Source organism: Lithobates pipiens, unplaced genomic scaffold, assembly GCF_037356315.1.
Source record: "Lithobates pipiens isolate NorthernLeopardFrog02 unplaced genomic scaffold, aLitPip1_a1.2 Scaffold_25, whole genome shotgun sequence".
Lineage (NCBI taxonomy): Eukaryota > Metazoa > Chordata > Amphibia > Anura > Ranidae > Lithobates > Lithobates pipiens.
The window spans coordinates 184108800-184134057 of NW_027507787.1; the positions used below are offsets into that span (position 1 = coordinate 184108800).

The 25258-nt window shown below is 41.1% G+C and overlaps 1 protein-coding gene across 7 annotated transcripts in view; it reads left to right on the forward strand.

Moving 5' to 3' along the window:
• SH3PXD2A (SH3 and PX domains 2A) overlaps nt 1–25258 on the forward strand; it is a 472602-nt gene that overhangs the window by 438106 nt on the left and 9238 nt on the right. For all 7 annotated transcript variants that reach the window (XM_077455261.1, XM_077455259.1, XM_077455260.1 and 4 more), the window contains 3 exons: nt 3447–3778; nt 15739–15788; nt 17933–18052. In XM_077455261.1, the coding sequence (XP_077311387.1) occupies nt 3447–3778; nt 15739–15788; nt 17933–18052 (502 nt within the window). The remainder of the gene's footprint in view (nt 1–3446; nt 3779–15738; nt 15789–17932; nt 18053–25258) is intronic.

Below are 25258 nucleotides of genomic sequence, written 5' to 3' on the forward strand. Positions count from 1 at the left end.
TAACACCAGTCAAAGCAAAGATTTTTTTATTTTCTTAAGTGTTACCTCATTCTTACTTAGTTCAAGTATGTGGTCTTATATAATTTGTGCTGCACAGTGTGAAAACTATTTAAATATCTATGGACAGGACTGGTTCTGCTTCTGACTGCTGGTCAGTCATTGGGTTTTCCAGTCTAACCTCTGCCAAAATTCAGCATGATCAAAATATGCAGAGAGGATACTGTGGAAGAAAAAATGTGATGTTCTTTGTTGCTTGGAAGGGGGCTCTGTCTTTACCTAGAAATGTTCTTTATACACAACAATAGTTTCTCGTTTACTTTTACTATTCTCAATATATATGTACCCCTCCATCTAACAACTGCACTGTTTTCTCCATTAGCTGATCCCCCACAGCTATTACCATTTTGTATAACTTGACCCTCCCTCCTAGATTGTAAGCTCTAATGAGCAGGACTCTCTGATTCCCCCCTGTATTGTATTGTAATTGTACTGTCTGCTCTAATGTTGTAAAGCGCTGCACAAACTGTCAGAGCTATATAAATCCTGCATAATAATATGTATACAGATGCATTTAGCATGGTATGTGGAGCTGCTAAATTTCAGCATTTTTGCACTGACATTTTCTGTTGTGTATTCTCCCCAGGCGGCCCGCCCATAGGGGGCGCCTGGGCGCCGCCCCCCCCCCCCCAGGCAGTAAAAAGAAAAAAAAATGTTAAAAAGAAAAAATATGTATTTAAACATGTCCCTTTAAATAAATTTTTTTTTAAATGTCCTTATGTGCACTGCGTCCCAGAGCAGTGCAATATGGGAAGCGCCACGTCAATGCAATCAAAAGATTGCAGACAAGGCGCTTCATTGGGCCAAAAAAAACTTGCTCTGTGGCGCGGTCGAGCGCGCCACAGCTTCCGGCCGGGCGGGTGAGTGCAGCGCATAGACTCATATCCAATGGGATCTGAGCCAATCAATGTTGTTCCACAGGCAACCTCTCTCTCTCTCCTCGGTTCACCTATTGCCGGAACCTGCACTGCGAATGAATCCCCAGGCTCTACGCGTTTCGCAGTGTCTCTGCGTCAAGTATTAGGAACAACAGATAGATCTCCATTCTGTCAGGGGTGAGGAGAGCAATCTGTTTACATTGACAGATCTCAGTTCTATCCTTCTCTGGAGCAATCGCGGGTAGCCGGCAGCCATCGACGGCCACGCACATTGGGTCCTATGTCACACGCGCACCTATACTCAAAGCGCCCCACCGTACAGCTACGGCGATTTGTGCAGGAGTGCCAGTGTTCCGCCGTCAGTCCACGGGCGGCCAGCAAGCGGTTAAAAAATGCATAATCTGAAACTATATTTATTATAGCAACCTCATTTTAGTATAATGCAGTTATCTACCTTAAATGTTTAATAATTTCTACCTTATACATATACATATACCATGCTGACAGTCCTTCACATGTAAGAGCAAAAAGAAGGAGGAAGGTCAGGCGGGGAAATCAAATACTCTGAGGCACCTCATCCCAATGTAAGTAAATTGGAAAAATGGAGGTAGAGAGAGGGGGATTATTACGGTGCCTAACAATTTAAGCTGACAAAAGGGGGTGAATATTTTTTATATAGAAATTTTATCAACGATTATGGGGTAAGAAAAAAAGAAATAATTTGCCATATATTAAAAGAAAAAAATATTTTGTTTATTTAATGCAATTCATAACATGGTAATCAAAATGGCACACAGACCACATTGATTAGTTTATACATTAAAAGTTCATGTCTAATCATCGAAGTTATATTGGCTGGTTCGAGAATATCCCAACATGTTTCGCCTTTGCAAAGGCTTCTTCAGGGGAGCCAGTATTCAACACCAAGAGGTTTTGACAAGATTAACTATAAACATAACAGAAAAAAATAACAAAACTGTAAAAATGGAGCTGGAAGTATGATGCAGCCGGGACCCCCACATAGATAAAACACCAATTTTAGAGAAGAAAATAATGAATTCATAAAAAGATACCTACCCCTGGCCTACACCCCACCACAACAACCAATTGGGGGAATTTTCCTGAAATAAGAGCAGACCGATCGTAGATATCTCCAACAAGTGACTGCAGGGGACAGATAAAGTGGACAATTACCCACTGGCCCTTAAATATTAAGGGTCCTGTAAAGCCCAACATGGGGCTAAAAAGGCAAAAATATATTAAAAGGAGTTTAATGTCTTTGGATACATACCCTTAATTAAAGGGCTTTAGTGGATTTGTTCGTAAAGCAATCAGCAGCGATGCCTTGCTTTACGAACAAATCCACTAAAGCACTTTAATTGTATATGGGTATGTATCCAAAGACATTAAACTCCTTTTAATATATTTTAGCATTTTTACAGTTTTGTTATTTTTTTCTGTTATGTTTATAGTTAATCTTGTCGAAACCTCTTGGTGTTGAATACTGGCTCCCCTGAAGAAGCCTTTGCAAAGGCGAAACATGTTGGGATATTCTCGAACCAGCCAATATAACTTTGACCAAGTAGAATGATTAGACATGAACTTTTAATGTATAAACTAATCAATGTGGTCTGTGTGTCATTTTGATTACCATTTTATGAATTGCATTAAATAAACAAAATATTTTTTTCTTTTAATATATGGCAAATTATTATTTCTTTTTTTCTTACCCCATAATCGTTGATAAAATTTCTATATAAAAAATATTCTCCCCTTTTGTCAGTTTAAATTGTTAGGCACCGTAATAATCCCCCTCTCTCTACCTCCATTAGTCCTTCACATGTGTTGATCTTAAATTCCTGTTCTTTCTCACTGCATTCCTCTGGACTAATTCCCAAGCAAGAGAGAAGATGTTTAGAGCTGGGCTTACAGAACTACGGGCTCTTTTAATTTCTATCTATTCCTTTGATACATAAAAAAAATATATATAGATCCCTAATGCAAAGACATGAATAGCTCCAGACTGTTAATGAAATAAAGTATTTACTCATAGCAACACTTCTGGCCTTAGAACATTTCAGCAAATACACTATCGTCCATGTTGATAACCTCTGTTTGTTTGTTTTTGTCTAACCTGTAGGCATTTATTGGGACCAATGTATTTAGTAATGTGCAGTTATTTTACATTCCATTTCTTCCAAACTGCAGCTTAGAAATCTGAAATAACAGACTGTAGCTCCACAAGGGTTTTGGTCACATAGGGATATTTCCCACATGTATTGAGTTTGGAGGTAAATATGGTTGATCCCGGAAGTGTTTCAGCCTTTCAAAGGAACATGCCTAAGGATGCAAAAGTGTAATTTCTTCACTTCATGCTCAATATATTTTGTGGTTTTATCTCCTTTAAAAACTGAAATGCATACTAGGAGAGTCCCATATGTTTAAAACAGTGTTCAAATATGGTGCTGAATTATTCTCTTGATAGATGAAACTGTATTTTCTGTACTCCAGATACCAGGGTAAAGAAGGATGGGCTCCTGCATCCTATCTGAGAAAGGCTAAGGATGACCTTCAGTGCCGAAAGAAAAATCTGGCAGGTCCTGTGGAGATTATTGGAAACATAATGGAAATCAGCAACCTTCTTAACAAGAAACCCACTGAAAAAGATGGCCAGGGGGGCAATGAGGTAGAAGAGCATCACATTAACAAGAAAGAGATCAGTCTGCCAATCCTCTGCAATGACTCCAATGGAAACTCTATGATGACATCTGAGAAAGTCAGCATCAAGACCACGCCGGGTTCTCCAGCTGTGGCAAGAATTGCTCCCCAACGATCTGAAATAAGTAAGCCAAAAAAAATAGGTATATACTTACAAAGAAATTGCATGTATTTTGAATGCTTGCACCTTTTCCTGACCAACTCACGTACTTTTACTATGGCACCTCTGTGCAAAACCCTGTACAGGTACGGGGTCCCCTTTAAGAGCTGCATGATCGCATGCACGAGAGCCAGCACAGGGATTTGTGTGTATAAATACACAAATCCCTGTTCTGTCAGGGGAAAGGAGACATATCATTGTTCCTACTAAGTAGGAACAACGATATGTCTCCTCCGCCCAGTCAGTCCTTTCCCCTCACAGTTAGAACACATCTAGGGAACACATATTTAACCCCTTGATCGCCCCTAGTGTTAACCCCTTCCCTACCAGTGACATTTACACAGTAATCAGTGCATATTTATTGCATTGATCACTGTATAAATGTTAATGGTCCCCAAAATGTGTCAAAAGTGTCCGATCTGTCCGTCGGAATGTTGCAGTACCACTAAATATCACAGATCACCACCATTTTGCGTAAACCCCATTAATATACGCTTATTGCAATTTTTTTTTATTATTAACCAAAAATATGTAGAAGAATATATTTTGGCCTAAACTGATGAAGAAATATTTTTTTTACATACAACATATAACAGCTTACCTGTAAAATCATTTTCTTGGAGTATATCAGGGGACCCAGAGCACCATAGTAATCACTATATGGGTATATAAGCACCTTCATATGATGGACACTGGTATACCCAATACAGCAAGTTCACTCCCTTTATAACCCCTCCTCCTACCAGGAGTGCCTCCTTTTTTTCGCTGATGTCTAAGGTGTTGGTCACGAGTGAAGATGTGCTCTGGAGAGCTCCGCTGGAGGGATCCTTGCTGGATTTAAACAGCCTCCATAGACTGGATCTATCCAAAGTGCCACTGAGGTCAGGTTTTTGGTACCCGGGCCTCATATACGAAGCACAAGGTTTTGCCTTTAACACTTCTCCTTGCAGGGCTGGACCCCGGGACCCAGGGCTTTTTGGTTATGCTTGCATTACCTAAAGATTTTTCTAGCGGGGTGTTAATACAGGTCCAAGGGAGTGGACCCCCAATAAAAAGGGACCCGGTCCTTGAAGGTTTTCTAACACAGTGCGCCGTGATGGGTGAAGTTTGGATCTGTCTTTCACAGTAGGATCCTGTGGCGAGGAAAGTAAGGGAAGAAGCCTAGGAACTGTAAAAAGTCTACCTATGTTTTTTTTTCTTCCATGAGTAAAATGTTGTCATGCCTTAAAGTCTCCAATAGAGGGAGTAAATGCACATACCTTGGTACGTTGCTTCTCAGTCAGCTCAGTGTCCAGCTAAAACAGCATGTGTGTAGTCTCAGCAGCCAGGGGGATTCCTAATCTTGAAAAAGTTTTTCAACAGCATGTTCCTTTCCCCCCTGGATGATCTAAGGGGCTGGGAGGTACAACAGTAGTTTGTACTCCACCCCCTTCCCCTCGGGGGGTGCGGCGGTAGCTTCCCCATGTTGGTTTTTATGTCCCCACAGAAGCCCATAAATCACCAGACATGCAGCGTCCCCCTTAGCCCCAGTAGGCACCATGACATACAGTATATGTACTGTGGTGGGATTCTGTGTGTGTGAATATACTTTATTACCGTCTTCCCTGTTTCTCCCCTCTCATGGGTCTGCACTGGCAGGCTCGAATGCCGTCAGCACGTGTGGACTGTTGTTAATTTTAAACAAGACGGGGGTGGGTTAATGAGCGGAGGGGGCATAGCTTGGGTGCGGGGCTGTGTGCAGTACGTAGCATCCACGAGGAGCGCTGGGGAGGCCGAGCAGAGCCTCGCAACTGAGACATTAAAAACAGACACTTCTCAAGCCAGGAGCTGGAGAGATGGATGTCTGATACACAGGAGCACTAGGGGGCATGTAAGGCAAAGCATACAGGCATTTCCAGTACAGGAAATACATTTTACTCAGCACCAAGCTGAACTTTATAGCGACATTGTATTGCTAGACTATTGCTCAGCAAATAGTGCATTTACTTAGTGCCTCTGGTTTTGTGCTTAGCACTATGGCTCCCAAAAAAGACACCACAAAAAAGGTATCAAAAATTCCACCCCCAGGCACTGGGAACTCCAGTCACGCCTCCACACTGTCATCCTCTGCTGAAATACAAGATGTGGCAAGCCAGGGTGAGTCATTGGAACCATATGGTGGTGCAGCTGCTTCTCACATCTCAGGCCCTGTATACGTGACTGAAGATGCATTTTCTCCGCCCTGCTGGGCCTAGAAGGAAGATTAACGGCTTTAATCGCATCCTCCATCCAAAAGGATAGGAAGCGTGTTAGATCCCCCTTCCTCACCTTAGACCCTTTACCAAGGGGACAGTGGGTAGAGGACGAGGTGTTACCACCAGGCGATCAGGAGGAAAGACAAACTGATTGCACCAGCAATTTTTCAGATTGCGAGGCTGAAAAGGGTTGATCCATAGTTGTTTCCTCTGCAGAGGAGTAATCACTTACGGAGATGGTTTGTTCCAATTTCAAGCTACCCCTAACGAAGTCAGCTGAAAGTTCCATTTCTTCTTTGGGTTCCTTAAAACCTTCACAGCCTTTGCATGCGTTTCCTGTCCATGCATTATTAGAACAGCTTATTTTTGCTGAATGGGATCATCCGGATAAGCATTTTCTCCCTCTAAAGAGATTCTCATTTCTCTATCCCATGGAGGAGAAATTCACCAAAAGATGGAATGTACCAGCAGTTGACGCTGCGTATTTCCAGTGTGAATAAAAGTCTAACTTGTCCTGTAGACAATGCACAAATGCTTAAGGATCCAACAGGTAAAAGGTTGGAATTCCTGCTAAAATCCTCTTTCCTTGGCAGGTGCGGTTACTCAGCCTGTAGTCGTTGCAATAGGCATCTGTCAATCCCTAAAGGATCAGTTTAGACAGGCCCTTAAAGAGGTTCCTGTACAGCAAGCCCGGGATTTGGCTGAACTACTAAGAGCTGTTAGGAAAGATGGTGGCTTCATTCGAAGCGGTTGCCTATGCCCAGTTCCATTCGAGGCTGTCGCAAAACAGTATCCTGTCTGCTTGAAACAAAACGATTCAAGCTTTAGACTTGCCAATGCGGCTGTTCCTAAGGTTGTCCCAAAGCCTCAGTTGGTGGTTGCTAACCCAGAAACTGCAGAAAGGAAAATCCTTCAGACCAGTTATCTGGAAGGTGGTAACAACAGACTAGCCTTATTATTCACGAGGACAGAGTGGTGTTGCGCCCTTGTCCAGGTTTTCTGCCAAAAGTGGTCTCAGGTTTTCACCTGAACAAAGATATTGTCCTGCCATCGTTTTTTCCAAAACCAGGGAAGAGAAGTCACTACATTGTCTTGATGTGGTGAGAGCGGTCAAAGTATATTTAAAGACCGATGTGTTATTTATACTGCCAGAAGGTCCTAAGAAAGGACAGGCAGTGTCAAAATTCACTGTCGCTAAGTGGATTCGGCAAGTTATAATTCAGGCTTATGATTTAAGGGGTAAGATTCCACCTTTTCAAGTCAAAGCGCACTCTACCAGGGCTTTTACTGCTTCTTGTGCAGTGCATCACCAGGCCTCCATGGCTCAGATCTGTAAAGCCGCAACTTGGTCTTCAGTACATACATTCACCAAGTTTTATCAGGTGGATGTAAGAAGGCGTGAGGATATCGCCTTTGGGCGCAATCTGCTGCAGGCAGCAGTATAGGTCCTCAAGTCTGGGGGTGCCCTATGGGTTGTGTCTCCCTCCCCTCATATAGCATTGCTATGGGATGTCCCACATAGTGATTACTATGGTGCTCTGTGTCCCGTGATGTACGATAAAGAAAATAGGAATACGAACAGCTTACCTGTAAAATCCTTGTCTTGGAGTAAATCACAGGACACAGGGGTCCCTCTCCTCTTTCTGGGGTTTAAGTATATTGTTTTGCTACAAAAACTGAGGTGCTCCTGGTAGGAGGAGGGGTTATATAGGGAGTGAACTTCCTGTATTGGGTATACCAGTGTCCATCACCTGAAGGTGCTTATATACCCACATAGTGATTACTATGGTGCTCTGTGTCCCCTGATGTACTCCAAGAAAATGATTTTACAGGTAAGCTGTTGTATGTTGTATGTAATTTTTGGGGATATTTATTATAGCAAAAAGTAATATATATATATATATATATATATATATATATATATATATATATATATATATATATATATATATACATATTTAAATTGTCACTCTTTGTTTGTTTATAGGGCAAAAAACATAAACCGCAGAGGGAATCAAATACCACCAAAAGAAAGCTCTATTTGTAGGGAAAAAAGGACGTACATTTTGTTTGGGTACAGCATTGCATGACCGCACAGTTGTCAGTTAAAGTGACACAGTGCCAGATTGTAAGAAGTGCTCTGGTCAGGAAGGGGGTAAAATCTTCCGTGGCTGACATGTTTAATACCTTATGTTATTCTCAAAGGATATAGCTCAACCACTTGCCTACTGGGCACTTAAACACCCCTCCTGCCCAGACCAATTTTCAGCTTTCAGTGCTCTCACACTTTGAATGACAATTACTCAGTCATGCAACACTGTACCCAAATTATTTTTTTGTCATTTTTTTCCCACAAATATAGCTTTCTTTTGGTGGTATTTGATCACCCCTGGGTTTTTTATTTTTTGCGCTATGAATGATAAATGAAAAAAAATAACGAAAATTTTGAAAAAAACAAACAAATTTTTCTTTGTTTCTGTGATTAAAATTTTGCAAATTATTAATTTTTCTTCATAAAATTTGGCCACAATTTATACTGCTACATATCTTTGGTAAATAATAACCCAATTTGGTGGATATTATTTCGTCTTTGTGAAAGTTAGAGAGTCTACAAGCTGTGGTGCGAATCATACAAAATTGATCACATCTGATGTACTGGTGGCCTATCTCATTTCTTGTGACCCGAACAAGCCAGGAAAGTACAAATACCCCCCAAATGAAGTAGACATTCCAAGGTATTTAGTAAGAGGAATGGTGAGCTTTTTGATGTTGTCATTTTTTCCCACAATTCTTTGCAAAATTAAGATGTTTTATTTTATTTAAATTTTTTCCACAAAATTGTAATTGTAGTAGTTTATTTCTCTCACTTGGCATGTGTATACCACAAATAATGCCCAAAATAAATTCTGCTACTCCTCCTGAGTATTACGATTACTACATGTGTGGGACTTTTCCACAGCCTGACCACAAAGAGAGGCCCAACATGCAGGGAACACCATCATGTGTTCTAGGAGCATAAATGACATATCTAACTATTTGACTACCTATTACACTTTTGAAGGCCCTGGAGCACCAGGACAATGACACGTGACACCGACGTGGCACTGATGACAGATGGCACTGATACGTGGCACTGATTACACTGACAGATGGCACTAATATGTGGCACTGATGACACGTGGCACTGATGACACGTGACACTGCTGGGACAGTTAAAGGGCAAAAATATATAAACCTATTACAGGACAATTTTATGGTCCAGTTTATTGAGGCCCCAACTAGGAATGATGCTCTGTTGGACCTGGTAATCTCAAACCATGCAGAACGTATTACTAATGTTCAGATAAAGGAACATCTGGGTAGCAGTGACCATAACATGATTTAATTTGATGTTAGCTGTAAGCAAAAATCACATACGGGAAAGATAAAAACACTTAATTTCAAGAGAGCAAATTTTCCAAGGATGAGGGCTGCTCTCCAGGACTTAGACTGGGAGAGAATATTGGCATCAATGGGCACAGAACAGAAATGGGAATTCTTCAAAAAGACTGTGATCTCACGGCAAAGTATATTCCCATGGGCAATACGTTTAAAAGGCTAAAAATAAAACCGATGTGGCTCACGGCCAAAGTTAAAAAAGCTATAAACTATAAAAAAAGAGCTTTAAAAAAATATAAAAATGAAGGAAGGCTAGTGTCATTTAAATGTTACAAGGAATATAACAGAATATGTAAAAGGGAAATCAAGGATGCAAAAATTCAAAATTAAAGACAGATTGCAAAAGATAGTAGGACAAACCCCCAAAAATTCTTCAAATATATTAATAGTAAAAAGGTTAAGTCTGGGCATGTAGGCCCTTTGCAAAATAATCTGGAGTGGGTGACTGGGGACAAAGAGAAGGCTAACTTATTAAATACTTTCTTCAGCTCTGTGTATACAAAGGAGCATGGGGGAGCTCATGTCCATAATGGGAGTGGTAGTGACGCAGCCCCAAATCCACAATGGCTCAAAAGTGATATGGTCCAGAAATATTTGGACAGAATAAAGGTGGATAAAGCACCTGGACCTGATGGCATCCACCCATGGATCCTAAAAGAATTGAGCTCTGTAATTTTCAAAGCCATTGTATCTAATTTTTAGGGACTCATTAATGACAGGAATAGTACCACTGGATTGGCGCAGGGCCAATGTGGTGCCTGTATTTAAAAAGGGAACAAAGTCTTTACCAAGTAACTATAGACCCGTTAGTTTAACTTCTATAGTTGGGAAGATACTGGGGGGATTAATAAAAGACCACATAGATGAGTTCTTGCAGGAAAAAAATATTTTAAGAAACAGACAGCATGGATTCATGAAAGTGAAGTTGTCAGACAAACCAGATTTCTTTTTATGAGGTGGTAAGTAAAACCTTGGACAGAGGGGTGACGGTGGACGTGATATACTTGGACTTTGCAAAAGCGTTCGATACAGTTCCGCACACACGGCTCATGTGTAAGGTAAAGTCTACAGGTTTGGAAATATCAGTTTGTAAATGGATAGAAAACTGGCTAAAAGACAGAATTCAGAGAGTAGTGGTTAATGATTCTTACTCTGAATGGTCTAAAGTTATCAGTGGTGTACCCCAAGGTTCAGTGCTGGGACCCTTACTTTTTAATATCTTTATAAATGATATTGGGTCTGGGATCAAAAGTAACATTTCCGTCTTTGCAGATGACACCAAGCTATGCAGTGGAATAACGTCCTTACAGGATGTCTCCAATTTACAAACAATGCTCTGTCTAATTGGGCGACTATGTGGCAGATGAGGTTTAATGTTGAGAAATGTAAAGTTATGCACTTGGGGGCTAAGAATATGCATGCATCATACATGCTAGGGTGAGTACAACTGGCCGAATCCATAGTGGAGAAGGATCTGGGGGTTTTGGTAGATCATAAGCTCAATAATAGCATGCAATGCCAAGCTGCGATTTCCAAAGCGAGCAAAGTCCTTTCCTGTATTAAGAGAGGTATGTACTCCAGAGAGAGAGATATCATTTTGCCCCTGTTCAAATCATTAGTAAGACCTCATCTGGAATATGCAGTTCAGTTTTGGGCACCAGTTCTCAAAAAGGATATCGGGGAACTGGAGAAAGTGCAGAGAAGGGCAACCAAACTGATAAGAGGCATGGAGGAACTCAGCTATGAGGAAAGATTAGAGGAACTGTATTTATTCACTCTTGATAAGAGGAGATTAAGGGGGGATATGATCAACATGTACAAATATATAAGAGGTCCAAATAGTGAACTTGGTGTCCAGTTATTCACTTTACAGTCAACAAAGAGGACAAGGGGGCACTCTTTACGTCTAAAGGAAAAGAGATTTCATCTCCAAATATGGAAAGGTTTCTTCACAGTAAGAGCTGTGAAAATGTGGAATAGACTCCCTGCAGAGGTGGTTATGGCCAGGTCAGTGGATTGCTTTAAGAAAGGCCTGGATTATTTCCTAAGTGTACATAATATAACTGGGTACTGACATTTATAGGGAAAGTTGATCCGGGGAAAATCCGATTGCCTCTCGGGGGATCATGAAGGAATTTTTTCCCATGCTTTAGCAAACTGGATCATGCTCTGCTGGGGTTTTTTGCCTTCCTCTGGATCAACTGTGAGTATAGAATTGGGTATATGGGCTGGTATGATATTATTATATATATATATATTTTTTTTTTTTTTTGTGGTTGAACTGGATGGACTTGTGTCTTTTTTCAACCTGACTATGTAACTATGTGACACTGATGACAGATGGCACTGATACCTGGCATTGATGACACGTGACAATGATAACAGAAGGCACGTGACACTGACAGGTGGCACTGAAGACAGATGGCACTGATACGTGGCACTGATGACTGATGGCACTAATATGTGGCATTGATGACACGTGACACTGATATGGCACTGATGACAGATGGCACTATGTGGCATTGATGACACATGGCACTGATGTGGCACTGATGACAGGTGGCACTGATGACAGATGGCACTTATACGTGGCACTGGGGACAGATGGCACTGAGGACAGGTGGCACTAGGGACAGATGGCACTGATGACAGGTGGCACTGAGGGCAGATGGCAGTGGGGACAGGTGGCAGTGGGGACAGATGGGCACTGTATTTTTATTTTATTTTATTTTTTTACACTGACTGCTGCATCTCTGCAGCGATTCATCTCTCCTTCCTCATACGCTGTCTGTGTGAGGAGTTAAAGCCGGTGATGAGAGATGATCTCATATTTTTACATATGAGATCATCTCTCATTGGGCACGTCGATCACACTGTAAATGGCCGCTGTGATTGGCCGTTTACAGTGATCTGTGACTGGCTGTGTCCGGGGGACACGGGCAGCACAGAACTTAAAGGGAGGATGTCCAGGGACATCCTCCCGGCAGTTAGCGTCCGCGCTGCAGCCGTCTTTTGGCTATAGCACGGCCGCAAAGTGGTTAAATACTGGAATTCATGCATTGCTTTTGATTCTGCAAATGCTACTTACCTGGCTGTCATGATAGCATCAATACTTATGGTTAACCATTAGCCAGACAATGAACATTCAAATATTAACATGTTACTAACAAGCTGTAAACATTCTTCATTTCTATTGTTGCAGACTATGTGTCTCCTATTTTTTAGAAAAGCAGTTGTTAGTGTTGTGATACTATCCGGCAGCTTGCAAATCATGGGAGCTTGGGAGTCGTTTATCCGTGGCATATACAGTATCTCACAAAAGTGAGTACACCCCTCACATTTTTGTAAATATTTTATTATATCTGTTCATGTGACAAGACTGAAGAAATTACACTTTGATACAATGTAAAGTAGTGAGTATAAAGCTTGTATAACAGTGTACATTTGCTGTCCCCTCAAAATAACTCAACACACAGCCATTAATATCTAAACCGCTGGCAACAAAAGTGAGTACACCCCTAAGTGAAAATGTCCAAATTGGGGCCAATTAGCCATTTTCCCTCCCCGGTGCCATGTGACTCGTTAGTGTTACAGGGTCTCAGGGGTGTGTTACATTTTTTGGAAAATTATTTTTATTTTGTTTTATACAATTTATATTATAACAAGACACACAAGGTGGGCTGCAACCGGCCACAAACTTGCCGGTGGGTGTGTTCAATTTGGAGTTATCGATCTCACACCTGTCACTGGAATTTCAATATGGCATCTCATGGCAAAGAACGCTCTGAGGATCTGAAAGAAAGAATTGTTACTCTACATAAAGATGGCCTAGGCTATAAGAAGTTTGCCAAGGCCCTGAAACTGAGCTGCAGCACAGTGGCCAAGACCATACAGCAGTTTAACAGGACAGGTTCCACTCACAACAGGCCTCACCATGGTCGACCAAAGAAGTTGAGTGCATGTGCTCTGCGTCATATCCAAGGGTTATCTTTGGAAAATAGACATGCGTGCTGCCAGCATTGCTGCAGAGGTTGAAGGGGTCACCCTGTCAGTGCTCAGATCATACGCCACACATTGCATCAAATTGGTCTGCATGGCTGTCATCCCAGAAGGAAGGCTCTTCTAAAGATCATGCACAAGAAAGCCTGCAAAAAGTTTGATGAAGACAAGAAGACTAAGGACGTGGATTAGTGGAACCATGTCCTGTGGTCTGATGAGACCAAGATACATTTATTTTGGTTCAGATGGTGTCAAGCATGTGTGGCAGCAACCAGGTGAGGAGTAAAAAGACAAGTGTGTCTTGCCTACAGTCTACAAGCCTACATGGCCTACATGCCAAGTATGATGGTGGGCATGTCATGGTCTGGGGCTGCATGAGTGCTGCCGGCACTGGGGAGCTACCGTTTATTGAGGGAACCATGAATGCCAACATATTCTGTGACATACTGAAGCAGAGTATGATTCCCTCCCTTCACAGACTGGGCCAGAGAGCAGTATTCCAACATAACAACCCCAAACACGCCTCCAAGGTGACCACTGACTTGCTAAAGAAGCTGAGGGTAAAGGTGATGGACTGGCCAAGCATGTCTCCAGGCCTAAACCCTATTGAGCACCTGTGGGGCATCCTCAAACAGAAGGTGGAGGAACGCAAGGTCTCTAACATCCACCAGCTCTGTGAAGCTCTGGTGAACTCCATGCCCAAGAGGGTCAAAGCAGTGCTGGAAAATAATGGTGGCCACACAAAATATTGACACTTTGGGCCCAGTTTGGACATTTTCACTTAGGGGTGTACTCTCTTTTGGTGTCAGCGGTTTAGACATTAATGGCTGAGTTATTTTAAGGAGACAGCAAATGTATACTGTTCTACAAGCTGTATACTCACTACTTTACATTTTATCAACGTGCAATTTCTTCAGTGTTGTCACATGAAAAGCTATAACAAAATATTTACAAAAATGTGAGGGGTGTACTCACTTTTGTGAGATACTGTATATGCCACGGATAAATGACTCCCAAGCTCCCTAGCACAAATCAGGCACATTTTATTGGCAGTTACCAGCCATAGCACCTGGGAGCTTTAGGTATGCAGAACCAATTTGCAAGAACAAAAGTGGGTGAGACTGGCAACTGATGGTCATGCTATTAGATTGTCCACCAGAGAAGGAGATAGCTGACGTAAAAGAGATCTATATAATACATATAATTACATATATAATTTGTTATATTTCATACATGTTTCTCATTATCATCCATTTTGAACATGAAGGTCCATTGAGTTTACTTTTGAGGAAGAGCGAGTCTCAAAACGCATTTGGGGAGTGTGGGCATTATATTTGTGATGTCAGTGGGCACAATGTTTTTTCATGTATGACAGTAACGTGTTTATAAGCATTACAGCAATTGTCTTCCCACTATGTATACTGTTGAACACTATGTGGCATGCAAATATATACTTTTTCTATTGCATGTTTTTAAATTTATAATAATAACAAAGATTTTTTGATTTTAGTTTTGTGGTGTTCAGTACAGTAAATGGTGCCTAAAAAGTCCCTTCCACCCACTTTCACACTTTTAAGAATAAATTGCAGTGTGCTTATTTAGAAATACTTCAGGGAGTGGACTATACCTGCATTGATATACAGTGCAGTTTTTTTTTAAGTTAATGCAGATGTGACTGGGCATACATAACATATAGGTTTTATCCCAATATGGCTGCAAAGGTGTAAATACACTTTAGGTCCAATTGATATTTATTTACAGCAACAGTATTCAAATACCCATCAAATCTTTTACAAACATAGCTGTACATGTGTTTTCATTGTTCCAGATAACCAAAAGTGCAATGCAACTGGGCATAGAGTGACTGCATGTGCTGTCTGAGGCTGTTATCATAGAACCATTTTAATGCCCTGTTGGATCAGTATCCAAGCATATTTATGCTGCCATGAGAAGTTTAATGTGCGCTATACACATCAGGGTTGATTTACAAAGACTGGAGAATGCTAAATCTAGCCAATCAGCTTCTAATTGCAGCTAGTTCAACTAAGCTTTGATAAAAAACCTGGAAGTTGATTGATTTCTATGCAGAGCTGCACCAGATTTTGCACTCTCCAGTTTTAGTAAATCAACCTCATGATGTGGCTATGCTTGATCGATCTGATGATTTCTCTGCATGACTTCTGTTAGTCTAATATTGCACATTATTTCAAAACCAAATAATTAAAATGCATTTAATTGTGTTTGTCTTTTACAGGTTCTCCAAACCTGAGAATGAAGCCACCACCTCGGAGAGAATCCAGCTTGGTTGGTTATCCTTCTTTTTGTTTAGTCCAGATTAAAGCGGTTGTATAGTCTTAGACTGCAGCGGGGCATGCGCACAGGGGATTCTCGGCTGAAAGCCCGGCAGACGCTGGACCCCACCGGAAAGAAATCTCCCACGCGCCTGCGCAGGAGTGACGAAATTGCGGCTCTGGCCACACACAGAGCTGGAGCCGCGATACCCGGAAGACACATCGAGGGAACATGTCAGCTCCCCCGGCGTGGATCGGGCCAGATGTCGGGGCCTCATTCTAAGCTAAGAATGAGGCCCCTGCTTTTCCCTTGCAGGTCAAGAAAAAACGTCAGCGGGTTTACTCCCGCTTTAAGATAATTTTCCTTAGTAACATGGTAAATGGGATTGAAATTTGAATGTGTCATTTAAATAATCCAAAGGCTCATTACAGATTACACATTCCTTAGTAACATGGTAAATGGGATTGAAATTTGAATGTGTCGTTTAAATAATCCAAAGGCTCATTACAGTGCTTAAAGAGGAAGTAAACTGATGGGTTTTACTTCCTTTTTATTTCCCTGCAAAGGTAAAGCATAATGGGCTACTATGCATCGTATAGTAGCCCATTATGTGTCACTTACTTGAAACCAAAGCCTGCGATGTCACCGCTGTCCCCACTAGCAGGGAGCGTCCAGCTTCACCCCTCTTCCTTCCGGGGCCACAAACTCCGGCTCTGTGACTGGCCAGAGCCGCGTGATGTCACTCCCGTGAATGTGCGCGAGAGCCACGAGTCACGGCATGACCCCTTTAGAAATAGCACGATCTGCCTTTTCTAAAGTGCGCATGCGCCTTAGACATTGGCACGTGACTTTATTTTAAATATCTCCTAAACCGTGCAGGTTTAGGTGATATTTCCAGCACCTACAGTACCTAAGTCTTAATATAGGCTTACCTGTAGGTAAACGTGGTTGTACAGGGTAGGGTGTAAAACCACTTTAAAGTAAGTGATATAGCTGAAATGGACTGTAAACTGGAAGCTTATGAAAACACAAAAAGTTGTTCATTGCTTTGTAAGTCTGGAAAAAATTTGGTGAAATTAAGATGGTATTCCAGTAAAAAACACATTACTAAAACTGGTGCACTCAGAATCTGATGCAGCTGTGCATGGTAAGCCAGTCAGCTTTTAACTTCAGCTTGTTCAATTAAGCTTTGGCAATAAAACCTGGAAGCTGATTGGTTTCTATGCAGAGTTTCACCGGATTTTGCACTTTCCAGTTTTAGTAAATAAACCACCATAGTAATGGGGGTTTTTATAGCAATAAAATGACTTCTAATTTCTAGATTTTCTAGATTTTTTTTGTGCTTTATTATATTGCTACATTTGATAGGTCAAGTTTACATGACTAACATGAGGTAGATTCTGAACAATATAATATTCAGTTACCCTATCCTGCTAATAAGATATCTGCCAGATATTGAATTAAAGTGATTAGATTCCTAATGTATCCATGCTTTCCAGTGCAATATGTCAGCTAGTTTTATGGGGGAATGTATAGAATTTTGTTTACCTTCACACAAATCTTAAATAACCTTAAGGGCTCTTTCACACTTATGCAACTTATGCTGCGACTTGGGAATGCAAAGTCGCAGGGCAAGTCATACCCTGTGATTTCCAATGAGTACCATTTCATATCTGTGTGTCTTCAAAGTCCCTGCACTATTGGTGTGACTTTGATGGGACTTGAGGTCCAGAGACCTCAAGATTACACAGGTATTGCTTTAAGTCGCATCAAAATCTTTTAACTTTCAAGTCAAACAAGTGTAAAAGGAGCCTAAATAGTTTTATGTGTTGTAAATCAATAGCTGAAACAGGAGCCTTCAACTTATTGGAGCAGAAGTCCATTATTAATATTAGTCCTAAAAACTTTAGTGGAAACAATATTTAAATACCCTCCCCTCATGTTATGGAGATGAGGAAGTATTTTTGTGAGTCTCAAAATTTTCATTTGGGACAATGCTGCTTGTCCATTGATATAGTACAGTGAGTGAGCATTGTCACAAGACAGAAACAGTGTTGTTGGCAGGATCACCTGGTGAAAATATAGTGGTAAAGCCTGCAATAAGAAAAATGTATCTGCTTCCTGAAGGCTAATTCTTGGTATTCTGTGTTCAACAGGGTTTCCAGTTGCCAAAACCACCTGAACCACCGTCCGTAGAAGTGGAATATTACACCATTGCAGAGTTCCAGTCTTGTATATCTGATGGGATAAGTTTCCATGGAGGTCAAAAGGCAGATGTAAGCTTAGCACTCTATTCTTTGTAAATAATGTTAGATAGTACCACACAAGCATCAAACAGGAATGTGACCCTCAAGTCCTTAACCAAGGATGACTGGTTGGGTCACGATTTCTTTAACCAGATCACCCCCGGAAGGTTTTACCCCCTTCATGACCAGAGCATTTTTTGCAATTTTGCACTGCAATGCTTTAACTAGTAATTGTGCCGTCATGCAATGCTGTACACAAACTAAATTTGTGTCCTCTTTTCCCACAATCAAGCTTTCTTTTGGTGGTAATTGATCACCTCTGGGATATAAAATTTTTGCAATATAAAAAAGAAAAATCCAATAAACTCCATTTTAGTCATACATTTAGGCCAAAAAAGCATTCAGCCACATGTCTCAGGAAAAAATATTAAATAAGCATATATTTATTGGTTTGCGCAAAAGTTATAGTGTTTACAAACTACGGTACCGTTTCTGATATTTACGCAGCTTTTCGTTTGACTGCGTATCTCATTTCTTGAGGTACTGAACTGGCAGGGCAGTACAAAATCTCCCCAAATTACCTCTTTTTGGAAAGTAGACACCCCAAGGAAATTGCTGAGAGTCATGTTGAGCCCATTGAATATTGACAAAAAAGTTGTCACCTAAATGATATATTACTCACACATGCCATTGGTATATGTGAAATGACACCCCAAAATACATTCTACTGCTTCTCCTGAGTACGGGGATACCACATGTGTGAGACTTTTTTTGGCAGTCTAGCTCGATACAGGACCTTGAAAACCAATCACTGCCTTCAGGCTCTTAGAGTGTAAATTCTTTATTTCACTCCTCACTACCTATGACAGTTTCGGAAGCCATGAAATGCCAAGATGGCACAACCCCCCCCCCCCCAAATTACCCCATTTTGGAAAGTAGACACCCCAAGATATTTGCTGAGAAGCATGTTTAGTATTTTGCTGTGATAGGTAGTGAGGAGTAAAATCAACAATTTACGCCCTTAGAAAGCCTGAAGGTGATTGGTTTTCGGGTTCCTGAGTGTGGCTAGACTGCCTAAAAGTCTCATACATGTGGTATCCCCATACTCAGGAAATGCAGCAGAATGTATTTTGGGATATCTACTTTTCAAAGTAGGGTAATTTGTTGTTCTTTTTGCTATCTTGACATTTCAAGACCCCCGAAAGTGTGATAGTTAGTGAGGAGTAAAATCACCATTTTATGCCCTTAGCCTGAAGGCAGTGATTGATTTTCTGTCCTGTATGCAGCTAGGCTTCCAAAAAGTCTCACACTCAGCAGAAGCAGCAGAATGTATTTTGGGGTGTAATTTCACATATAGCCATGTATTATTTGAACAATATATCATATATCAAAGTGACAACTTTGTTTAAAAAAATTGTAAATAATTAAAAATTTTAATTTTCTGTAGCTTGTGGCAAAATATAAAATGTTCCATGGACTCAACATGCCTCAGCAAATAGCTTGGGGTGTCTACTTTACAAAAAGGGGTAATTTGGGGGTGGGTTTGAACTGTCCTGACATTTTATGCAAAACATTAGAAGCTTAGGCCACACATCACCCATGCTTCTAACCACTTGAACCACCAAGTCCTTTCTGACACTTTTTTTGTTTACATGAAAAAATCTATTATTTTGCTAGAAAATTACGTGAACCCTCAAACATTATATTTTTTTTAAAGCAGAGGCCATACAGATTAAAATGGTGGGTGTTGCATTTTTTTTCAAAAAGTACTTGTGTAGCGATTTTTAAAATGCAATTTTTGGGGGGAAAAAAACACTTTTTTTAATTTGAATGCACAAAAACAAACTATATTGCTCAAATGTTTAGTAACATATAAAAGATGATCTTATCTTCAAAAGCCTTTACAAGGTTACCACTTTAGATTCACAGAGGAGATCTAAATCTAGAATTACTGCCCCTGAACTGACATTTGCAGTGATATCTCACATGCATGGTGCAATTGCTGTTTACAAGCAAAACGAGACCGATGCTTGTGTTCGCCTTTTTGCCGAGGGGGGGAGGGGGGGGGTTGTGGGGACAGGGGTGCTTTCATTTTTTTACACACCGTCCCTTTAAATTTTTTTTTTTTTAGCATTTTTATTGTTATCACAGGGAATGTAAATATCCCCTATGATAGCAATAGGTAGTGACAGGTACTCTTTTTTTGAAAAAAACGTGGGGTCTATTAGACTCTAGATCTCCCCTTAGCCCTTAAAGCATCTGACCACACTAAGATCGGTGTGATAAGATGCTTTTCCAATTTCCCACTGGTACTGTTTATATCTGGCAAAACCAAAATCATGAAATGCTCGTAGCTTCCAGGTTCTTAGGCCATAGAGATGATTGGAGCCATTCTGGTCTTCGATCAGCTGTATGGCCAGCTGGCGGAACCACCGGCTGCATTCTCTGGTACCCCAGTGGTACAGGAGTGCCTGAGAAAACCATGAAAGATGGCAGTAGGGGTGGGGGGATGTTCCCCCCCACTGCTTATAAAAGCAGTCTAGTGGCTAATTGGCTGCTAGGATTGTTTATGCGTGACAGTCAGGAAGGGTAGAGGGGGAAGTGCCAGGGAGGCCAATCCAGGGCTGATGCATCTCAATAATTACGCTCCATTGAGTGACATTGGTGAAACCAGTCAGGAACCAGCACTGCTGGAGCTGAGGGATCTCTCCTAGCTGCCAGGGGAAGAACTCCAGTGAGAGTGGGGGGAAGTGAAGGGAAAGTAAAGACAGATTCTGGTGGTAAGAGACTCAATTCTTAGAAAGACAGAGAGGGCAATCTGTAACAGACCTGAAGCACGAACTGTATGTTGTCTACCGTGCGCTTGGGTTTGGCACATCATGGATCTTGTGGACAGATTACTGGGAGGGGCTGGGGAAGACCTGGCTGTCATGGTGCACGGTGACACCAATGACAAAGTCAGAGGCAGATGGCATGTTCTAAAGAACAATTTTAGGGACTTGGGAGCTAAATTGAGGAAAAGGACCGCCAAGGTAGTATTCTCAGGAATACTACCGGTATATCAAGTCACACCAGAAAGGCAGAGGGAGATTAGGGAAGTGAACAAGTGGATGAAGAGCTGGTGTAGTAAGGAGGCGTTTGGGTTCCTGGAGGACTGGGCCGACTTTTCAGTCAATAACCAGTACTATAGAAAGGAATAACTGCACCTAAAGGAGGAGGGTGCAGATCAGCTGGAAATGAAGATGACCAAAATGTTAGAGGGGTTTTTATACTATGCGACGGGGGGGGGGGGAGGGTCCAGCGTGGAACATATTCCAGAGGGTAGTATTGGGGGCATTAGTGATAGGTTGACCAAAGCACATAAACCCAATGCAAGTATAGTAGCAAGTCCTAGTTGCAACCTCAGAACACCCAATAAGAGGGTAATATGCAGCCGGTCTAAACTACATTGCATGATCACCAATGCCAGGAGCCTGGTGGACAAGATGGGTGAACTAGAGATGCTGTTGTACAAGGAGGATTTGGATTTTGTTGGGATTTCAGAGACCTGGTTCAACAGCTCTCATGATTGTGTGGCAACCATTCAAGGGTATACCCTTTATCGCAAGGATAGAGAGGGTAAAAAATGGGGAGGAGTATGCCTATATATCAAGAATAATGTACAAGTGAATGTGAGAGATGACATTGCTAAAGAAGCTAGGGAGGAGGGGGAATCCTTATTGGTAGAGCTCAAAAGGGATGAAGCTAAGGGGAAAATAATTCTGGGAGTATGCTATAGGCCCCCTAACTTGAGGGAGGAATCTCCTATCACAAATTGGATTAGCAGCAAGGATGGGAAGTGTTACCATAATGGGGGATTTTAATTATACAGACATAGTGGGCGGAGGGAACTGCTCATTCATCTAAAGCCTTGTACACACGGTCGGACATTCCGACAACAAAATCCATTCGATTTTTTCCAACGGATTTTGTGCCAAACTTGTCTTGCATACACACGGTCCCACAAAATTGTCAGAAAATCCGATCGTTCGGAATGTGGTGACATTTGTTGCATATGACAGGACTACGTAGAGGCTAGTAGCCAATAGCTTTGGTCTCGTAATTTAATCTGAGCATGCATGGCATTTTGTCCGTCGGAATTCTCTACAAACGATCAGAAAAAGATTGTTGTCGGAAAATTTTACATCCAGCCCTCAAACTTTTTCCGTCGGGATTTCCGATGGAAAAAGTCCGATAGAGCCCACACACGATTGGATTTTAGGACAATATAATCCGATCGGACCCTTTCCATCGGAATTTCCGACTGTGTGTACAGGGCATTAGGCTCGCCAGTTCCTAAATGTTTTGCAGGACAATTTTATGGGTCAGATGGTAGATGAACCAACTAGAAATAAAGTGTAACTGGATCTACTGATTACCAACCATACAGACCTGATCACGGATGTGGAAATTCGGGGCAATTTAGGTAACAGTGATCACAGGTCAATTGGCTTCAGTATAAATCACACAAATAGAAAACATAAGGGGAATACAAAAACACTGAATTTCAAAAGAGCCAACTCCTAAACTACAAATCTTGATAGAAGGTATAAATTGGGATAAAATCTTAAGCCCCATACACACTTTTTATCACATTTTCTGCTGATTTTTGTCTGATTTACCAAAACCATATAATATGAGGTCAAACCTTAAGAGTTTCAATTTGTATGCAATCAGGCAGGCCCTTGCACTACATGGTTTTGGTAAATCTGAAGACAAAAATCAGCAGAAAATCTGATAGTGTGTATGAGGCTTCAGGAACAAAGAACACAGACGAGAGATGAGTTTGCTTTAAGAGCATATTAAATAAGGGCATTAGCCAATGCATCCCATTGGGTAATACATTTAATTGAGAGAACAAAAGTCCTGGATGGCTTAACTCAAATGTAAAAATGCATATAAAAGCAAAGGATAAGGCCTTCAAAAAATACAGGGTTGAGGGATCATCAGCAGCATTCAGACATTATAAAGAAGCAACAAGACATGTAAGGGTGCAATAAGGACGGCTAAAATAGAATACGAAAGACACATAGCAGAGGAGAGCAAAAAAAAATAAAAAATCCCAAGAAATCCTTTAAGTATGTAAACAGTAAAAAAGGAGGACAGACCATATTGGCCCCATAAAGAATGAAGAAGGACATCTGGTTACAAAGGATGGGGAGATGACAAAGGTATTGAATTTATTCTTCTCCTCAGTCTTCACAAGGGAATCGGGGGGCTTCAGTAACCAAAACTGCAGTGTTTATCCTCATGACACATCACAGGAAGCACCTCCATGGTTAACAGAGGACAGAATTAAAATTTGAATTTGGAAACTCAACATTAATAAATCACCGGGACCAGATGGCTTGCACCCGAGAGTACTTGGGGAACACGGTCAAGTAATTGCCAGCCCATTGTTCCTAATTTTTACTGACAGTCTACTGAGTGGAATGGTACCAGCTGATTGGAGAAAAGTCAATGTAGCACCAATATTTAAAAAGGGCCCAAAATACATTCCTGGGAATTACAGACCAGTTAGCCTAACATCAATAGTATGTAAACTCTTGGAGAGGATGATAAGGGATATACAAGATGTTTGTAATGAGAACGGTATCAATAGCAGTAATCAGCATGGATTCATGAAGAATCGTTCTTGCCAATCCAATATTTTAAACTTCTATGAAGATGTGTTGCCATCTAGATAAAGGACGGCCCATAGAGGGGGTGTATCTGGATATTGCAAAAGCATTTGACAGTACCCCATAAACGTTTACTGTAAAAAATAAGGTCCGTTGGCATGGACCATAGGGTGAGTACATGGATTGAAAACTGGCTTCAAGGGTGAGTTCAGAGGGTGGTGATAAATGGGGAGTATTCAGAATGGTCAGAGGTGGGTAGTGGGATCCCAAGGGTTGTGTGCTGGAACCAATCTTGTCCAAATCCTAATAAATGGGACCAATCCTGTCCAGATCCTAATTTGTTCATAAACGACCTGGAGGATGAGGTAAACAGTTCAATCTCTGTATTTGTGGATGATACTAAGTTAAGCAGGGCAATAACTTCTCTGCAGGATGTGGAAACCTTGAAAAAAGATCTGAACACATTAATGGGATGGGCAGCTACATGGCAAATGAGGCTCAATGTAGAAAAATGTAAAATAATGCATTCTGCAAAAATATGAATGCAATCTATATACTGGGAGGAGAACCTCTGGCGGAATCTAGGATGGAAAAGGACCTGGGGGTCCTAGTAGATGATAGGCTCACCAATGGCATGCAATGCCAAGCTGCAGCTAACAAAGCGAGTACAAAGAAGGGCAACAAAGCTAATAAAGGGTCTGAAGGATATTAGTTATGAGGAAAGGTTGCGAGCACTGAACTTATTCTCTCTGCAGAAGAGACGCTTGAGAGGGGATATGATTTCAATTTACATATACTGTACTGGTGACCTCACAATAGGAATAACACTTTTTCATGGAAGGGAGTTTAACAAGACTCGTGGCCACTCATTAAAATTAGAAGAAAAGAGGTTTAACCAACATAGAGGGTTCTTTACTGTAAGGATGTGGAATTCCCTTCCACGGTCCGTGGTCTCAGCAGGGAGCATCGATAGTTTCAAGAAACTTTTAGATAAGCACCTGAATGACCACAACATGCAGGGATATACAAGGTCATACAGACATATAATCACCCACATAGGTTGGACTTGATGGACTTGTGTCTTTTCTCGACCTCACCTTCTGTGTAACTATGTAAGAACAGCTGAACTTTATTTGGGGTTAATCAGAGGCACTTTAAATGAAGGCATGTGTACTGGCTCCTATTTAACATGAGTTTGAATATGATTGCCTTATTCTGAACACAGCTACATCCCCAGTTATAAGATGGTGTACACACTTATGCAACCACATTATTTAATTATTTTTTTTTTACAATTCCACCCCAAAAGATTTTAGTTTGTGAGGTGGAAAAATTTTCCGAAATGATTTATCTTTGTCTCATTTTTCTACATCACAGAAACCTGACATTTTAACAGGGGTGTGTAGACTTTTTATATCCACTGTATGTAATCTGTCACTATTTCATGCATTTTGTCAGAGCACATCCACTTTTCTAGTACAGGTTAAGAAATTAGGGTTTTTGTTAATTTTATAGGCTCTTGCTAATGTTATGTTAAAAAGAATTTTCAATGGTAACAGTACACAGGGTCCGTTCA